The following is a 14,640-nucleotide window of genomic DNA, read 5'->3' on the forward strand; positions in this document are numbered from 1 at the left end:
CGGTAACTGAGGGGAGGAAAAAAGATAAGTCTTGGTCTCAAAAGGCAACAACGGAACCGTCTAAAAGTGCTTGGAGTTAACTCGGAACTTTTAATCAGACTTAGCATTTATAGTAACGAGTTAATGAAATTTAAGTAGTACAAGCTTATAAAATAACAGAAAAAGACTTTTCTGTTCCTTATTCCCTTTTTCAGGAATAGCCTTTAGCGCTAATTTTGAGAATTTGAACGGGGAGTCTTACATCCTCCTCCATCAGTGTGCAAGTCGGGAAGAGTAGGGTCCAGCCTATTTTTATCTCAATTCTTTACTCACAGGTTACAAAACCTTGTTAAACTTTCGAAGATGGATATTATCTAATCTGTCCCTTCAAAAAAAATCCTTCAGCTGTAGCGCCCTTTCGGTGCCTAGCTGCCATGCGATCCGAAGGAAGCACAAGGGCTGGGATACTGTCAGGTTGCCCAAACCTGGACAGGGGAAGTCGAGAGGCGGAGGTCGGGTTCGAACCACGGAACTTCCGGTCAGTAAATTCGCGCTCTATCCACTTGAGCCATCTCGCCTCCTGATCTATCCCAAATGCGAGTGAATAAAAATGTCAGGTACGGACAAGTATTATGTGCAGTGAATCGATTTTCCACCACTTTCATTCGATTAGAAACATTTTCAAACTAAACTATGGGATCGATTTGAAAAACCAACCACAGCTTACCATATGCTGAGTAAGATTTCGCAGGCAGTCTTTCTGGAAAAGTACGGGGACTCTGAATGTGCGATCCAATGACTGATGGGATTGCAAATCTCGAAGGGCTGTCCGTACAAGTAGTTCGACAGCGCGGGCAGGAAGTGGACTCGCCAACGAGGCCGGAGTGGTCGTGGACTGGTCTAGAAAGAGTATGGGCGAGAAGAGGATAGCCAAACTGTATTCGTCCACTTCACAGGTGGGCTCGTTCGCAATACCAGCCAGGAGCTCGAACACAGGACGTATAACCATACCTAGTAATCGTGTGGGCACCAGTTGGAAAAGCAGACGAATTGCACGTCGCTGATGAATTTCGCTTTCCACTGTGTTGCTTACGAGTTGGAGAAACAGACTGCGCAAGTAACAAGGGATTAGACCAACTCCGTGGGGACGCAATATACGAGCCAGAACACTGGCCAATACGCTGGTATCGTAGCCTCTGAGGATCGATAAGACTTCCGGTACCATTGCGGGTCTATGTACTAGCTCATCCGTCTGATCTTTCGAACAGGTCCAGATGTTCAGACGTGGCGGGAACAGTTTTCGTTCCAGCTCGTTCGTGTTCGACTGATTCCCGGGCCTTCGAAGAATGAAGCGTTGTTTGTCTGTTGATAATTTGAAAATATCAGGTAGGACTCTTACAAAAACGGTCAAATGGTCGGATGTGTGTTAGTAAAAGAGGGCTGAACTTACAGCGCTTGTTTTCCAACAGATAACGTACCAGCGTATGAACCACTGTGTACCAGTGTTCAAGCTCTTTGTCTGCAAGAAGAAGCAATATCAGGCGACGAGTTTCTCACCAACAAAAGAGAAGAGTTCCAACTGCCGACAAGATAAATGCTTGAACGTTTCTAATAATCAGCTGCTACAAAACTAGACAGGTTTAATTAGCTAACGAATGACTAGGCCACACCAGAATTCAAAGCGTCCGAATGAGAAATTCCTTCCGATTTGTGGAATGCATACTTTCACTACGTTTTGGGCGGCAATTCTTCTTTTCCGTGTGATTCACTTTTTCAATCTTTGTCGTGGGAAGGCTATGAAAAGCCAGAGGTGCATGGTTTGTATAAAACTCTGCATGAGCTTCCAGTTATGCCAATCTAACGAACGGAATCGAATATGTGCCTTACAGATTACCGTGACACAAAAAAGAACAAGACCGTCGCACTACCCAGTTTTTTTGCATCATGACGCAAGTGGCAAAACCACAACACTGGAGAGAAAAGCAACCATCCAACTCATAAAGCTGTTTTAGTTTGACTGTTGATGTAATTCCAGATCATGAACGCACAACAGATGAACTGTCCTGATTAAGAAGTCCAAGGAAAGCCCTGCCACAGGGTTCTAATCCACATACGGGGATTGTGAAAATGCACACTGCCAAACACAACCAACATACTAGCTTTCCTTCTCAAAAAGTGTCCCAATAAAAATGAAACCCGGGAACACTTCAACCGTTGCTTTGCACAGACTGACAGAGGAACATGCTGGTCTCATTCGACTAGGCGCAGCCACATCAAACAAGATTGTCGATAGGGGAACCGCTATAAGGTAGCTGAAAAATTTGTCATGTACCACTCATGAGGTTGCTGAAAATCCGTCGACATGTATCGCGATATCTCGAATATCATTAGCGACTGAAACATAAGGTGGCCTGGTGCAGCACATTCAGTTGCCTGAGAACATCACTAACAAGAGGTTTAGCTGAGTTCCAGGTGAGTTTCTCGAAAAACCAAATTAGTTTGCAAATGAGTGCATATTCGCTAGCTGAAAACTCTTCGACATCTCAAGACTGGTTTTACCCTCCCTCGGTCATAGGCAGGTCCCAAGTTCTCGTCAACCCAACGTTCTACTTAGGCTCACATTGAACATGAGTGACGAAAAGTACTCATTTATACTTAGACAAGTTTCAACGGAAGACTCAAATGAAACTTACACAAATCTTGTTTAGGTACTTATGAATCTGTTTCCTCGCATCGTAAGTGTATACCCCTGACAAATCTTGAAAAATACCAGTCCGACATCAACTGAATGTTATTCCCAGTCCTTACAACTCTAACTATTCAACGACAGCCAAAATTCTGGTGAAAGAAGCTAGGTATGTTAACTTCATTACTCCACTATCTCTTCATTCTAGAGACAAGTTTGAAAAGATACCTATTACACCTCAAAATAAGCAGTATACATATAATTAGTTCCCAGAATTATCCCCAGAGGATGAGATCATCGTGTAGAAGAGCTTCAAAATGCGAAAGTACATTTGATTTAGAAATATTTTGCAAGTACTAATTCATTGAAGAAACCAGGGGGAAAGGCAGGCTTGAAAGTATGGGGTTCAAAGGGCTCAAGAAAAATATAGCTGCTGAAGCGTTCTGTGTGTGTGTGGGGGGGGGAGGGTGTCATTCGGAAGAGACGGGCAGTCTAACTACACGATACATGCGAATACAGCAAGTAATTCGAAGATGGTTAACGCCAGATTCACGGAAGCCTAGACAAAGTCTCTAGCAGGTTGATATAATTGTGATCCACAAAGCCAGCATGATATGTGGAAGTTGCAAGTATAAAATGACACAATTTCATCTGCTTTATGGTTCATGCTTTGCAACAGGGGAAACTAAGAGTGTGGAGCTGTCGGAAACGGCCAGGCATCTTGTTTACCTGGTTCTTCAGAAAGCTTTGAGAATAGGTGTGTTTCTAGATCATATTTTAAAACCTATCAGCACAGCGAGTTGTAATTGAACGCGCTGGCTGGAAAACTGCCGATTCTCCTCTGTGCGCCTATTGAACATCAAACAGCGAGCTTCTTTTACGAAGTAATTTCCTACTCGATAGGGTACTTTCTGGCCATCCACAGCAGACCAGCGCAACAAGATTTGTTTCAAGATTTATATATAGATTGCTTCATAGTTATGTGCAGGATAGAAGGACTTGGGAAACACTCGATGGTCCCAACCGTCGCAATGTGGATGTCGTGAAACCGAGTGACACAGGTACAGCCGTAATTCACACATCAGCTGTCCTGGAGCAACCGATTAACCTGGCACCGGACCAACAAGCGTGATGCTTTGGAGAAAGTGCGGTCACTACGGAAACAAGGCTTCGTATCGGTTCGACGCGATTGCTATGAACGTGTGAGACTCAACCGAATACCTTCGTGAACTCACTCGTAAACCCACTGGCAAGGCAGACTGAACACACACTAGTGCCGGGGACTTGGCGAATGAACATCCCTTGGAATTGGACAGAAATTCCCAGAAAATTACATAAACCGTTTTCCAGAAATGCGATACCTGGAAGTACCCAGTTTAGAGCACCGTCAATGCTCAACATCAGACAGTGGATGGCTTGAGAACGCACAGATCCTATGCATCTCGTTTTCAGAACACAGAGACGGTGTTAACATCCCGTCAAACAACGGAACTGTTTTGCACATTATTGGGAAATCCAAAGAAAAAGTTGGTATCAGAAACATCTGGAAATACTTTCCCGCACTGGCATGTCTTTTATCTGACCTGAAAAAACGTTTTTCGTGGACAAGTCCCAGGAATGTGCGACAAGAAGCGATGAGATACAGTCATTCCCAGCTGAGGCAAACTTGAGGGGAAGAACAAGGTTCACCAGTGAGATCAGGCCTGTCAGGTTCATTCCTACGCCGTCAATCAGCAGCAGTCGAACTACTCATAATTTGACACTTAAAGGCAGGCTTTGAATTGGTCCGACCCTGCATGGGAAACAGAAGATTCAACAACGGAGAGTGTCTCAACAAAGAATGATTACTAATCTATTTAAGTGATTTTGAGCTGCACAATTTCTACTGAATGTGAGAAACTGGTCAAAACAAAGAACTTCTAAGCATGTTCTTCTATTCAAATACCTAACAATTGGGGTCTGGTCACAAAACCGTCGTGCTATAGGTGATGCCCAAAACATAGTGCGCTTATATTTTTATTTGCCGTTTTCTATCGCTACCGTACAAAACCTCAGACACCAGAAATTATGATTCAAGCAATTTTTAGGCCTCGATGACTAGCAGGCAATACACATATCATAGATCACCACAATCTGCAACTGTTCCCGACCTCTGGAGGGTTTTCAAAATCAAGAGGGTCAGAATTCTTGGGAGATAGGGCTTCGCGCAATTCAGGTAACGATTACCAAGATCCATGTCATAGATTCTTGACCGATTTGGGAGCCCCCCCAAGATGCATCTTCATGTGTTTAGGGGGACTGGAGGCAATTTTTCTGAAGATAGTCATCCGTAACACTGAGTGTTAGTAATATACGGACCAAAAAAGTCTATAGACGACGAGTTCCATTCATTTGAAGACTAAGTTATAGTTCTCTGTGGATCCAACTGAATTGCACTTGAACCTGTTGCTTAGGATACGCTTTACCGAATATTCCACACGAAGGCCGCTTTCTTGTTTTAGTTTCCTGAAATATTGGAGCACTTCTCTTGACCTAACACCACTTATAAGGTCGCTGAAATCTAGGTTGCCAATGATCGTTCTTAAAATCTTTTGTACAATTTGGTTTTTAAGCAGAAAATAAGACTTGCTGAAGGTATAGCTAAAACATCATGTCACCGATAACAGCCTAGGGGTTCTAGTATCAAACTACTATCCCGACTGCCAGTTGATTTTGGGATTCTGTCTCAGTTCACACCGGTGTTTACGACATCATTCATAAAACCTTCGACTCGAGGAACCTATTGGTTTTGCCAGATACTCATACTGCTTTATCGGGAAACAACGTAACTCAAATGAATCTTTTATTTACAATCATCATCATCATCATCGACAACATGACATCAGTGTTCAACACCGATACTTCACTGCCGTATTCGTTTACGATGATCTTCTCGAATGCCATACCAACTTAAATATCAGGTGGCATTGTGCATTCAGCTGAAAAGGATTATAATGAAGGAGAGATTCAGTTGGATTCGCCTGAGCATCCCGTTAGAATCAAATTAGCGTGAGAGTAAGAGTATTAGGCAAATTGCGTCCAAACTGGGTTCGAATAAAACTTAGGGTTGAAGGAAAAAGGGGACCACTTGATGAGACTGAAGAGGAAAAGTGACATTTTCCGTGAACTATCGAAGAGTTTTCAGCAACTCTTTGAATACTGTGGAACGTCTACACAATCTATGACGTGTTTCTTATTGGTCTTTAAACATTCACTCACCAATCCCACTCGTTCTGCTCGATCGCTTCCGCGTTTGGGCTGGTAATGAAGAATCCGAAATGAGACGAGCATAACTCTGTTCTCCGGAGACGTTTCGTAAAGCTTTGGCTTCCTTGATCAATGCGTTTTGGATTTCCTTTGTATCTTCGGGACTGAAAATAAGATAGCCCAGGTAGTTTGTGATCAAAGCAAGGAACGAAGACGGGAAGCGGCAGCGGAACTCGTGGACCTTTACAGTTGAGTTCATGATGGACAGGTCCAGGTGCGTAGTGGGAAAGACGCCCATTGAGTAGGCAGGTCCATGTTTCACGAGTTCCACGGTGACAGGATCCATGCCTATCTGCATGTCGTCTTCTGAGTGGAATGCCTGCGACAAAAAGTAACAAATAGCAGTGTTGGAAATGACAGGGATTTTATCAATTTTTGTCAGTAAGGTGAAAAGTAGCACTGGTTTTCATGAAGGAAACTAATTCCAAGGTAGCTGAAAACTCTTTGACAACCCACGACCGGTTTTGCTCTTCTTGAGGCTCATCAGGATGGGGCGGTCCCCGAGTTTCCAAATTTGTTTGCAAATAAATGTATTTCGACATTTTCGTGCGATTTGTTTTCAAGTAGAGCATATGGTCGACGGAAACTCGGTGACTGCGCCTTTCTGATGAGCCGCAAGAAGGGCAAACCGGTCGCGGTTTCGCCCTTCTTGGGGCTCATCAGGATGGCGCAGTCCCCGAGTTTCCAACTTTGTTTGCAAATGAATGTACTTCGGCATTTTCGTGCGATTTGTTTTCAAGTATAACGTATGGTCGACGGAAACTCGGTGAACACGCCTTTCTGATGAGCCGCAAGAAGGGCGAAACCGGTCGTTGGCTGTCGAAGAGTTTCCAGCAAACTTGTGAGTAGTTTCCTCCATGAAAATATACTGCGATATGCAGAATATTGTGCCAACTAAATCATGAGGCGGCCTGTGTGCAGCAAATTAAGTTATAGAATATCACAAACGAGCGATTCAGTTGAGTCTCTCGTGAAAACCAAGTTGATTTGCAAATGAGTGTATTTCTCCATAGCATTGGTTTTATTCCTGTGCAAGGAATTTTTGTCCAGCACTTGAGCAGCACATGAAATTCCGATGGCCAAACGTCTCTCTTGGAGTGATCCGCTTAGGTCAAAGTGGAAATGCCTGAAGTTTCATACTCGGCAACATGGTGAAAGTGACAAACAAGGTAGTACAGAAAAAGGTGAAACGCGCTCTGTCTTGTTTTCATGATGCACTTACACCCGGGCTCAAATCCATTCTACTGTGTGTCGAGTTCTCTCTGAAGTAAACTTTGGTCGTTTTTAACCCACTTAGAACTTTGAAGCGTTCTGTTCAATTCGTTCAGTTCAATCAGTGCTTTATGGACCTTATCTGAATTGTACTGCAACGTGTTGAGCCACTGAGTGTAATCCAGTGCGAGATTTCGCATTCACCGGAATCTGTCAAGATGATGGTTCTCTGTGTCCCTATTGGCTGCATCTTTCACGGCTCCCCCGTCCAATCATCTAGGCGCATCTAGGTCGAAAGGTCAAAGTGATCAAGGTGCAATAAATGGTCTACGGTGGCTAGGCCTAAACTTTCCTAATCTATGTGACAGTTCATACTGCTCATCATATTATGCGGTTTTAACTAAAAGTACCTGTGTAACGGTGCTACCACTGATGGAGAGGCATGCAAGTTGTATGTTTTTTCTTGTAAATTCGCTTGGTGTCTCTGGGAAGGGGAATTTGTGGAGCCGCTTTGTAGCATTTGCTTGGATTTGAGCAATGAATGATTGGGGTCAATGAATATCCAGGAAAGTTCAAGAAGACGCGTTCAAGAGAAGATGGATGTCCAGTTTTTGTAAATACGATGCAAATGAGAGTTTTGCTTCCCTGTCCAACAGTCTGTAACTGGTCAGTTGGCATTTTTTAATAAATAACTCCGCAGCGAAGGCCTTCCCCCTTTCACCTGTATCAGCATCGTTACATTGAAATCACTATCTAATGCTTCACCGTTAGGAAACCAAGTGGCCGAGCTAAGATGACCGATAAACTGGAAAATATAACGTGGGAAACAATTTAATTAAATTACTGAATATTACTAAATATTTCAGTCGATATTGGAGATGCCGACCGTACACTACATTGATCTGGACGGCTTCCTATGGCCGACCGTGGCTGGCACCGCTCCGGCCTGACTGTGAGAGAAATCCCAAGCTTACTTGCCGAACCCTTTTCGGTGGATTCTTACTTGACTCTAATTTTAATTGTTACTTATCTAACCAATCTCTTTATGTTGCCAAATTTATTACCATCACTTCTAGACCCTATGTGGCTGGCGAACGGGATAGCAAGGCTAGTTCAACTTGGATGATGCGCGCGAGCTTTTGGTCCGGTGCGGAGAACTACGAAGTGGTCAATGTCAGCCATCTTCTTGCTTTGCACCAATGGCATGCGAACGCAGTTTCCTGAAAACCTTGCACTACGGTTTTATTTGTCAGTTAGTAAGATAGAATTCCATAAGAATTTTTCCAGAGGGTTCAACTGGTAAAAACAATCGTTCAACTGTAGCACCCTTCCGGTACCTAACCGCCATGTCACCCGAAGGTTGCACGAGGGCCGGGATACTGTCAGGTTGCCCAAGCCTAGACAGGGGAAGTCGAGAGGCAGAGGTCGGGTTCGAACCACGAACCTTCCGCTCAGTAAATCCGCGCTCTAACCACTTGGGCCATCTCGCCCCAACTGGTAAACAGCTGTTTGAAGGACCCACCAGTGTCCACTACAAAGTGAAATTCAAGACTAACGAAGAAACGTAGCACAACTCGGCATAGTTAGTCCAGCTAAATTCCCACTGAACAGCTTGCTTCGTGGACTGGGTTCAGCTTAATCACATACCTTCTAGTTTGATCCCCAGTGTTTTCTCCCATCTAATAGAGGACTTGTTTGAGGACACTGCAGCTCTATGTTGCCAAAATACTCTGCCCTGCAGACTATTCAACGGTTCAAATGAGGTTGAAGTAGCGTCTACTCGAATAGAATAGCACCCCGAATGGTTTAACGAGCATTTGTACACATTTAAAACTGTATGAGGAAATCGATGCTGAAGTGTAATGGCTGGGGAGGATGGCGGAATTTTAGTAATTAAACGTGTCTCCTAGATGTACCCAGATCAAGAGTATCGCATCGTTCAGCATAAAGCAGTTTGTCAGTCTAAAACTCCGTTAATCCTGTGAAGTGGTTGTTTTAAACGAACATGAGCTTTTTGCTGGAGTTGATCACGTGGCCAATGCACCCTTAGTTTCAGGTCGGAGAGGGTATAAGAACACAAGTGTATTGCGTAGTGTGGAAGAAGTATTCACTCAGCAGTTGGCTACGTCACATGAATTCAATAACTAGAGCATGGGTAGCGCAAAATCCTGTCTAGGTACGAGTTGAGAAAACTGTTGATCAAAAGCTTTTGCTTGAATGGTTTCGTGAAATACGTGCTGTTGATGATCCCCAATGCGAATGCAACAGTGCTTCTCGGCTTTTCAGCATAGATCAGCCTCACTTCCGCGTCTCCCCGCACTACCAGAGTAACTTAGAATGGAGGATGATTTGCACTAGGAGTGAGTCTTTCATCAGAGAAGTTGTCACTTGATCACTTGTCACGTGAGGAGGATTCCGTGATTGGTAGTATTACTGTCCTAAGTTCCGGTTGGTTACACGGCTGGTGGGACGCCGCTGGCCGAACGAGTAAATGTTCAACTACTTGCCTGGGGCTTGGAAATTCGAATCGTCCTCAGACAGTAGTGAGGGGCTCAAAGATTCTGGTTCTCAACTAAAGTGAAATAGCTGTAAAGTGCTTCTGGGCTTTCCGGGCTTTGATTGCAGGACGAAATATCGCGTGAATAAGTTTTAGGAAACCTACACTTAACTACCGAAATTTTCTGCTTTCTAGGCTATACCAATGACGCCGATTTAGCGACAATGGCATTTATAACTGGCTGACTGTTCAGTCAGCCCTTTGTTATTATCGGTCAACTGAATGAGAATAACACAAGCGCCAGGTTTGGTTTGAAAATTTACTCAAAATATGGGGCATCACTTCACTTTTTACTGCGTTTTCATATTACGACTGAGGAGTCCACGGAATAGCTGCTTACTCTGGCGCATACGTAGCCTGCACGTGGGAACCGTAAATGCTCTCAAATTGTGTGGCCTGTGTTTAAAGAGGAATGGTCCCGTACTACTTACGTAAGGATTCAAGTCTTTTTTCAGTGACAACACGGTATGTATGCTCACGGTAAAAAATGATAGTGTGACAACGTAATCTGGTGGCCCACAACGTGTCCTGTGTTGAATGACATACAAAGCGTGCACAAATGAACTAACGAGGGGAGATTGTTAGCGCATCAGATATGCTCGTGGCCCAAACTTTGGGATGTCAGTAAAGGCTTTCCTAATGATCACCTGAATGTATAAGCAAAATCTACTAGATATATGTATATAAAATGACTGGTTTTTATTGCCAGAGCCTTTACTCACAAAGAAACAACCGTCCAGCTATATACCATTCGGCAGCTTAGCAGTAGTGTCACCCACGAAAACGGCAAGAGCTAAGATACTGCCAAGTTGTTAAATCCTAGACAGGGACAGTCGAGCTGCCGTGGTTGCGTTTAAATCACGGATCATCCGGTCGGCAAGTTGGCATCAGTGAGATATTGTTGAATGCTGTTTACTATGATGAGGTTCTCCTGACAAAAGTGATATCAAGATTGCTCACGACAAAGGTACTGTGGAAATGCTCTGACGACATTGTTGAAGACCAACCGTAAGGATGGAACAGCTATTCGTTTTTTCAGCACAGATTAGGTTCACTTACAGGACGAAACCTCCAAAGAAGATTCTCAAGTTACAGGACTGTATCAGTCACCCGTTATTAGTGACTTATGACTGGATCAGGCCTAGCGTTTTCTCACTACCAAACCAGTATGACGTCACTTATTGGTGTGTTTGAAAGCCACCCAAAATATTTGGTCCTGTAAAAATACAAGTTTTTTCACCAAACAGAACGAGGATGGCCGTAACCAATCGACTGAAGCTTCTTCAGCTGCTTTTGTGACTCACATTCAACACTTGGTGATTTCCCAAACGTCAATAGAGTAATTATGGCAGAGATGTGTTAAAAGCCTCGATGTTGCTATGCATTCTACAAGCTTCTTCGAATAGTTCTGTGAAAACAAATCGCTGTCTGGAGGAATTCAACCTCTCAGATACTCAAAAATGTACTCGTTTATAGGCTAATGTTGCGTCAACACAACTTTAATTCAAAGTCGGCGAGTTGTCCAGGATTACAGGTTTTCATTTTGAGTTCGGTAGCATCGATTTGCATGATTTCCAAATCCTGATGCGAGTGATGAATCGTTACCTTTTTTTACTTCTCCAACCGCTTACTTGATAACTTTACCCAATTCGCTTCTACATTTGCTTATTGTTATTCACGGGGTAGTTAATTATGTCAAGGACTGTTCCCACTCTTCGATGATTCTTTTGTCTTTTATAGTATGTCTAACACAACCTGACCTATCGGTACTACTTTGGCTGATTAGGTAGGTAGGATATTCTACTTCTATTTCTATTCTATTTCTATTCTATTCTATTCTAACTAAAAATTGGCGAGTTGTTCAAGATGGCCAATCTTCATTTTGAGTTCATTAGCATCAGCAATGCTATGGAATGTAGGTAGCTCGGGTGCGCTGTTTGGTTGTCGGTCTATTCGCCGAGCTTGGCAGCTGGATTGCAAACGTTGCATCACAATTCGAGGTGACAGTGCAGGGTTGAGTGGGTGAATTCCGTCTCTACTGCCTGTGATTATATAGCTTCTAAACAGTAGCTGGTAGTTCTGGAAACGGTGTTCGCGTAGTTTGATTGGCCTCCTGTGAATCTGACGTGGTCTCAATCTCCTGTGTCTGGTTGGTTCGTTGGGCGCATTCAATTCGGCAGTTCTGTGTGTGGTTGTTCTCTTGTGATTCGGCCGTTTTCTTCTTGCTTTGTGGTGTGAGTTTGTTCCCTTGATTGATTGATTTACCTTCTGTTTTTAGTGATTGTCTTCCTCTGATCCAATTAGTGGGTTGGTTGTCGTTAGGTTTCTTGGCTCAGAGTTCCGTGACTGTGTGGTTCTTTTGCTCGTAACGGCTGATAGACTGGGTCAATGTCGATGTGTTTATTGATTGATTTTTGTGTGGAGTACCAGGCCTCGGCTAATTCTCGCCCCCGTTTTGTTATTGCGTGGACAAGTATTTGAACATTGTCCCAATTGAACTTGTGTCCTTCTCCCTCTTCGTGAACTGAGACAAGTGACACCGGGTCATGCCTTCTGCCGGCAAACTTGTGCTTGTTTGTGAAACGTTTGCAACCCTGATGCGAGTGATGAATCGTTACCTTTTTTTACTTCTCCAATCGCCTACTTGATGACCTAGCTCAAATTGATTTTACATTTGCTTTTTGTTAATCACGGGGTAGATAATTATGTTAAGGACTGTTCCCACTCTCCAATGGTTCTTTTGTCTTTTATAGTATGTCTAACACAACCTGACCTATCGGTACTACTTTGGCTGATTAGGTGGGTAGGATATTGAAGGAATTATCCGGGTTAAGTGGTCTACAGGTCCCAGTAGAGCTATACTTCGAATTCGACAACCGAAGGAGGTCATCCACGAAAAATCTGGGCACAATATTCTACAGAAGTGTTGGTTACAAAAGGATGCCTAAACCTAAGAAATTGTTCTCCTCTACTGACGCAGGGCTGTCTTCAGCTATTTGTTGAAACCTCTGGTGGGTTGTGCCAGTCAATGTTGCGAGAATAATCTGGGCAAGAGCGTTACCCTAGATATGTGGAAGCTAAAATGATACTGTTTTATTACTCAACCATAAAGGATAGGGCAGATAGAATCATCTCCTCGATTGTAAAACTCTTATCAAATATTCCACTAAAGCTGATTTCGACTTGTCGTGCAGACAGGACTAACTCACTCTTGCCACTTAACTGCGTTACAACCAGCCTAAACCGAGTGAGTTTCGTTTCTTTTCGTCACAGGATGCCTAACAATCGCAGCAACTAACTACATTTTGTTATGCCTGGCATCATATCTGTTCGAATACAGGCGTTTACTGTGCGACTATTATATCGGCTGCCCCTTGCTGGCACGATATACCTCTCCGCTCCGTCATTTTCGCTACAGAATAACGCGACACTGTTTAGTCGCGATAAACACTCATTCGTAAACTCAGTTGCTATTGGCAACAGACTCGGATGAACTTAAGTTACTGTTCAAAGTTTGCTTTTGACTTCAGCTAGAATGGTTGAGAATACCGATGTGAGGAGGAAAGGTCTCTTACCCGAAAGCCATTTATTAGAAACCACCAACTAAATTGCTACAAACGGACAGGAAAGTAAACATCTCAAATGCACCTTATTTTCAAAAACTGAACATCCTCACGCGTCTTGTTGAACTTTCATGGATATGAATTGAATCTCAAGCAACTGCAAACGAACGCTGCAAAGCAGTTTTACAAGCCCCGCAACAAACCCCACCTTGCGTTAGATGCGAGGCGGGGTTACGAGAAACCACATACTACTCGCGTGCCCCGCTAGTAGTATCCACCGTTACGCCGATATGTTTAAGTCAATGAAGAGTCTGGACAACACACTGTTAAGGTGGATCGCTTTCTTGTGCCTAGTCGAATGGCGGGCAAAAGTTGCACAAGAATTATCAAATCCATAAGTGAAAACTGTCATTAGGGACTGGGATTCCTCATTGATAACGTCCAGTCTGGAACACACCACGCCCACCCCACGCCTGACTGTCTGAACAATGAAACTTTTGGTCACGTGCAGTCTGGAACACGCCACGCCCACCCCACGCCTGACAGTCTGAACAATGAAACTTTTGGCCATAAGTGGCTGATCAACCGTCTGATTAGCCCACACCCAGACAGGACAAAGTGCCACCCATTTTTCAATCACGGGATCCACATCACGTGGCTCCCAGATCTCCTCACTCTAAACACCGTCTATGAGCTTTTCAGAGGAAAAACAAGAATCTGCTATTGAGTGAAACCTCCATATGAGAAGTCGTCACTCGAAGAGCCAGTCAACATGTGTGACCACGTGATGTAGGTCCCGTGAGTGAAGCGCAAGCGGCACTATGTCCTGTTTAAGTGTGAGTTATTCACACTGCTGGCCATCCACACGTGGCCGACCGGTTGTGTTCAAACTACCAGCTAGGATGTTCCGGGTTCGACACGGCATTACTGTGTATGGTTGTCGTGCATCTGTTTACAGTAGTAATAGCACTATGGACATGTATGAATACGAAACGTCCATACGTTTCATACGGTTACCTTGAATTTAATTGCTTCAAACTGGTAAAGCGACATTTGCACGCAAGTTTATATGGAATAGGGCGGTCAACTACAGCAACTCCAAATGGATCCTAAGCTGTCCAATGAGCTCTCTGGACTATTTCGTGGAGAATACTTTATATATGAGCGTGACACCAAATGAAGCCCTTTACAGTTATCACGTGCACGAAAGTGGTCCCAACGTGCCATTGCGTTTTCCATATTTGAAGAGCAAAGGAATATCTTGTTTGGTAGTCGCTCCATTTCAGCTGCCACTCATCTCCTGTTCGTCATCAAAAGAGCTCCCGTTTTATCAAAAT

At 43.8% G+C, this 14,640-nt stretch overlaps 1 protein-coding gene across 1 annotated transcript; it reads right to left on the minus strand.

Annotated features, from left to right (window-relative positions):
* Positions 1-706: 706 nt before the first annotated feature.
* T265_15108 (hypothetical protein) lies at positions 707-6,290 on the minus strand (the record flags this gene model as incomplete). The annotated part of the gene is made up of 2 exons (XM_009176633.1): positions 707-1,341; positions 5,924-6,290. Coding segments are annotated over 2 exons (981 nt in total), but the record flags the coding sequence as incomplete, so codon positions are not given.
* Positions 6,291-14,640: the final 8,350 nt, after the last annotated feature.

This window comes from Opisthorchis viverrini (genome assembly GCF_000715545.1).
Source record: "Opisthorchis viverrini unplaced genomic scaffold opera_v5_353, whole genome shotgun sequence".
Taxonomy (NCBI): domain Eukaryota; kingdom Metazoa; phylum Platyhelminthes; class Trematoda; order Opisthorchiida; family Opisthorchiidae; genus Opisthorchis; species Opisthorchis viverrini.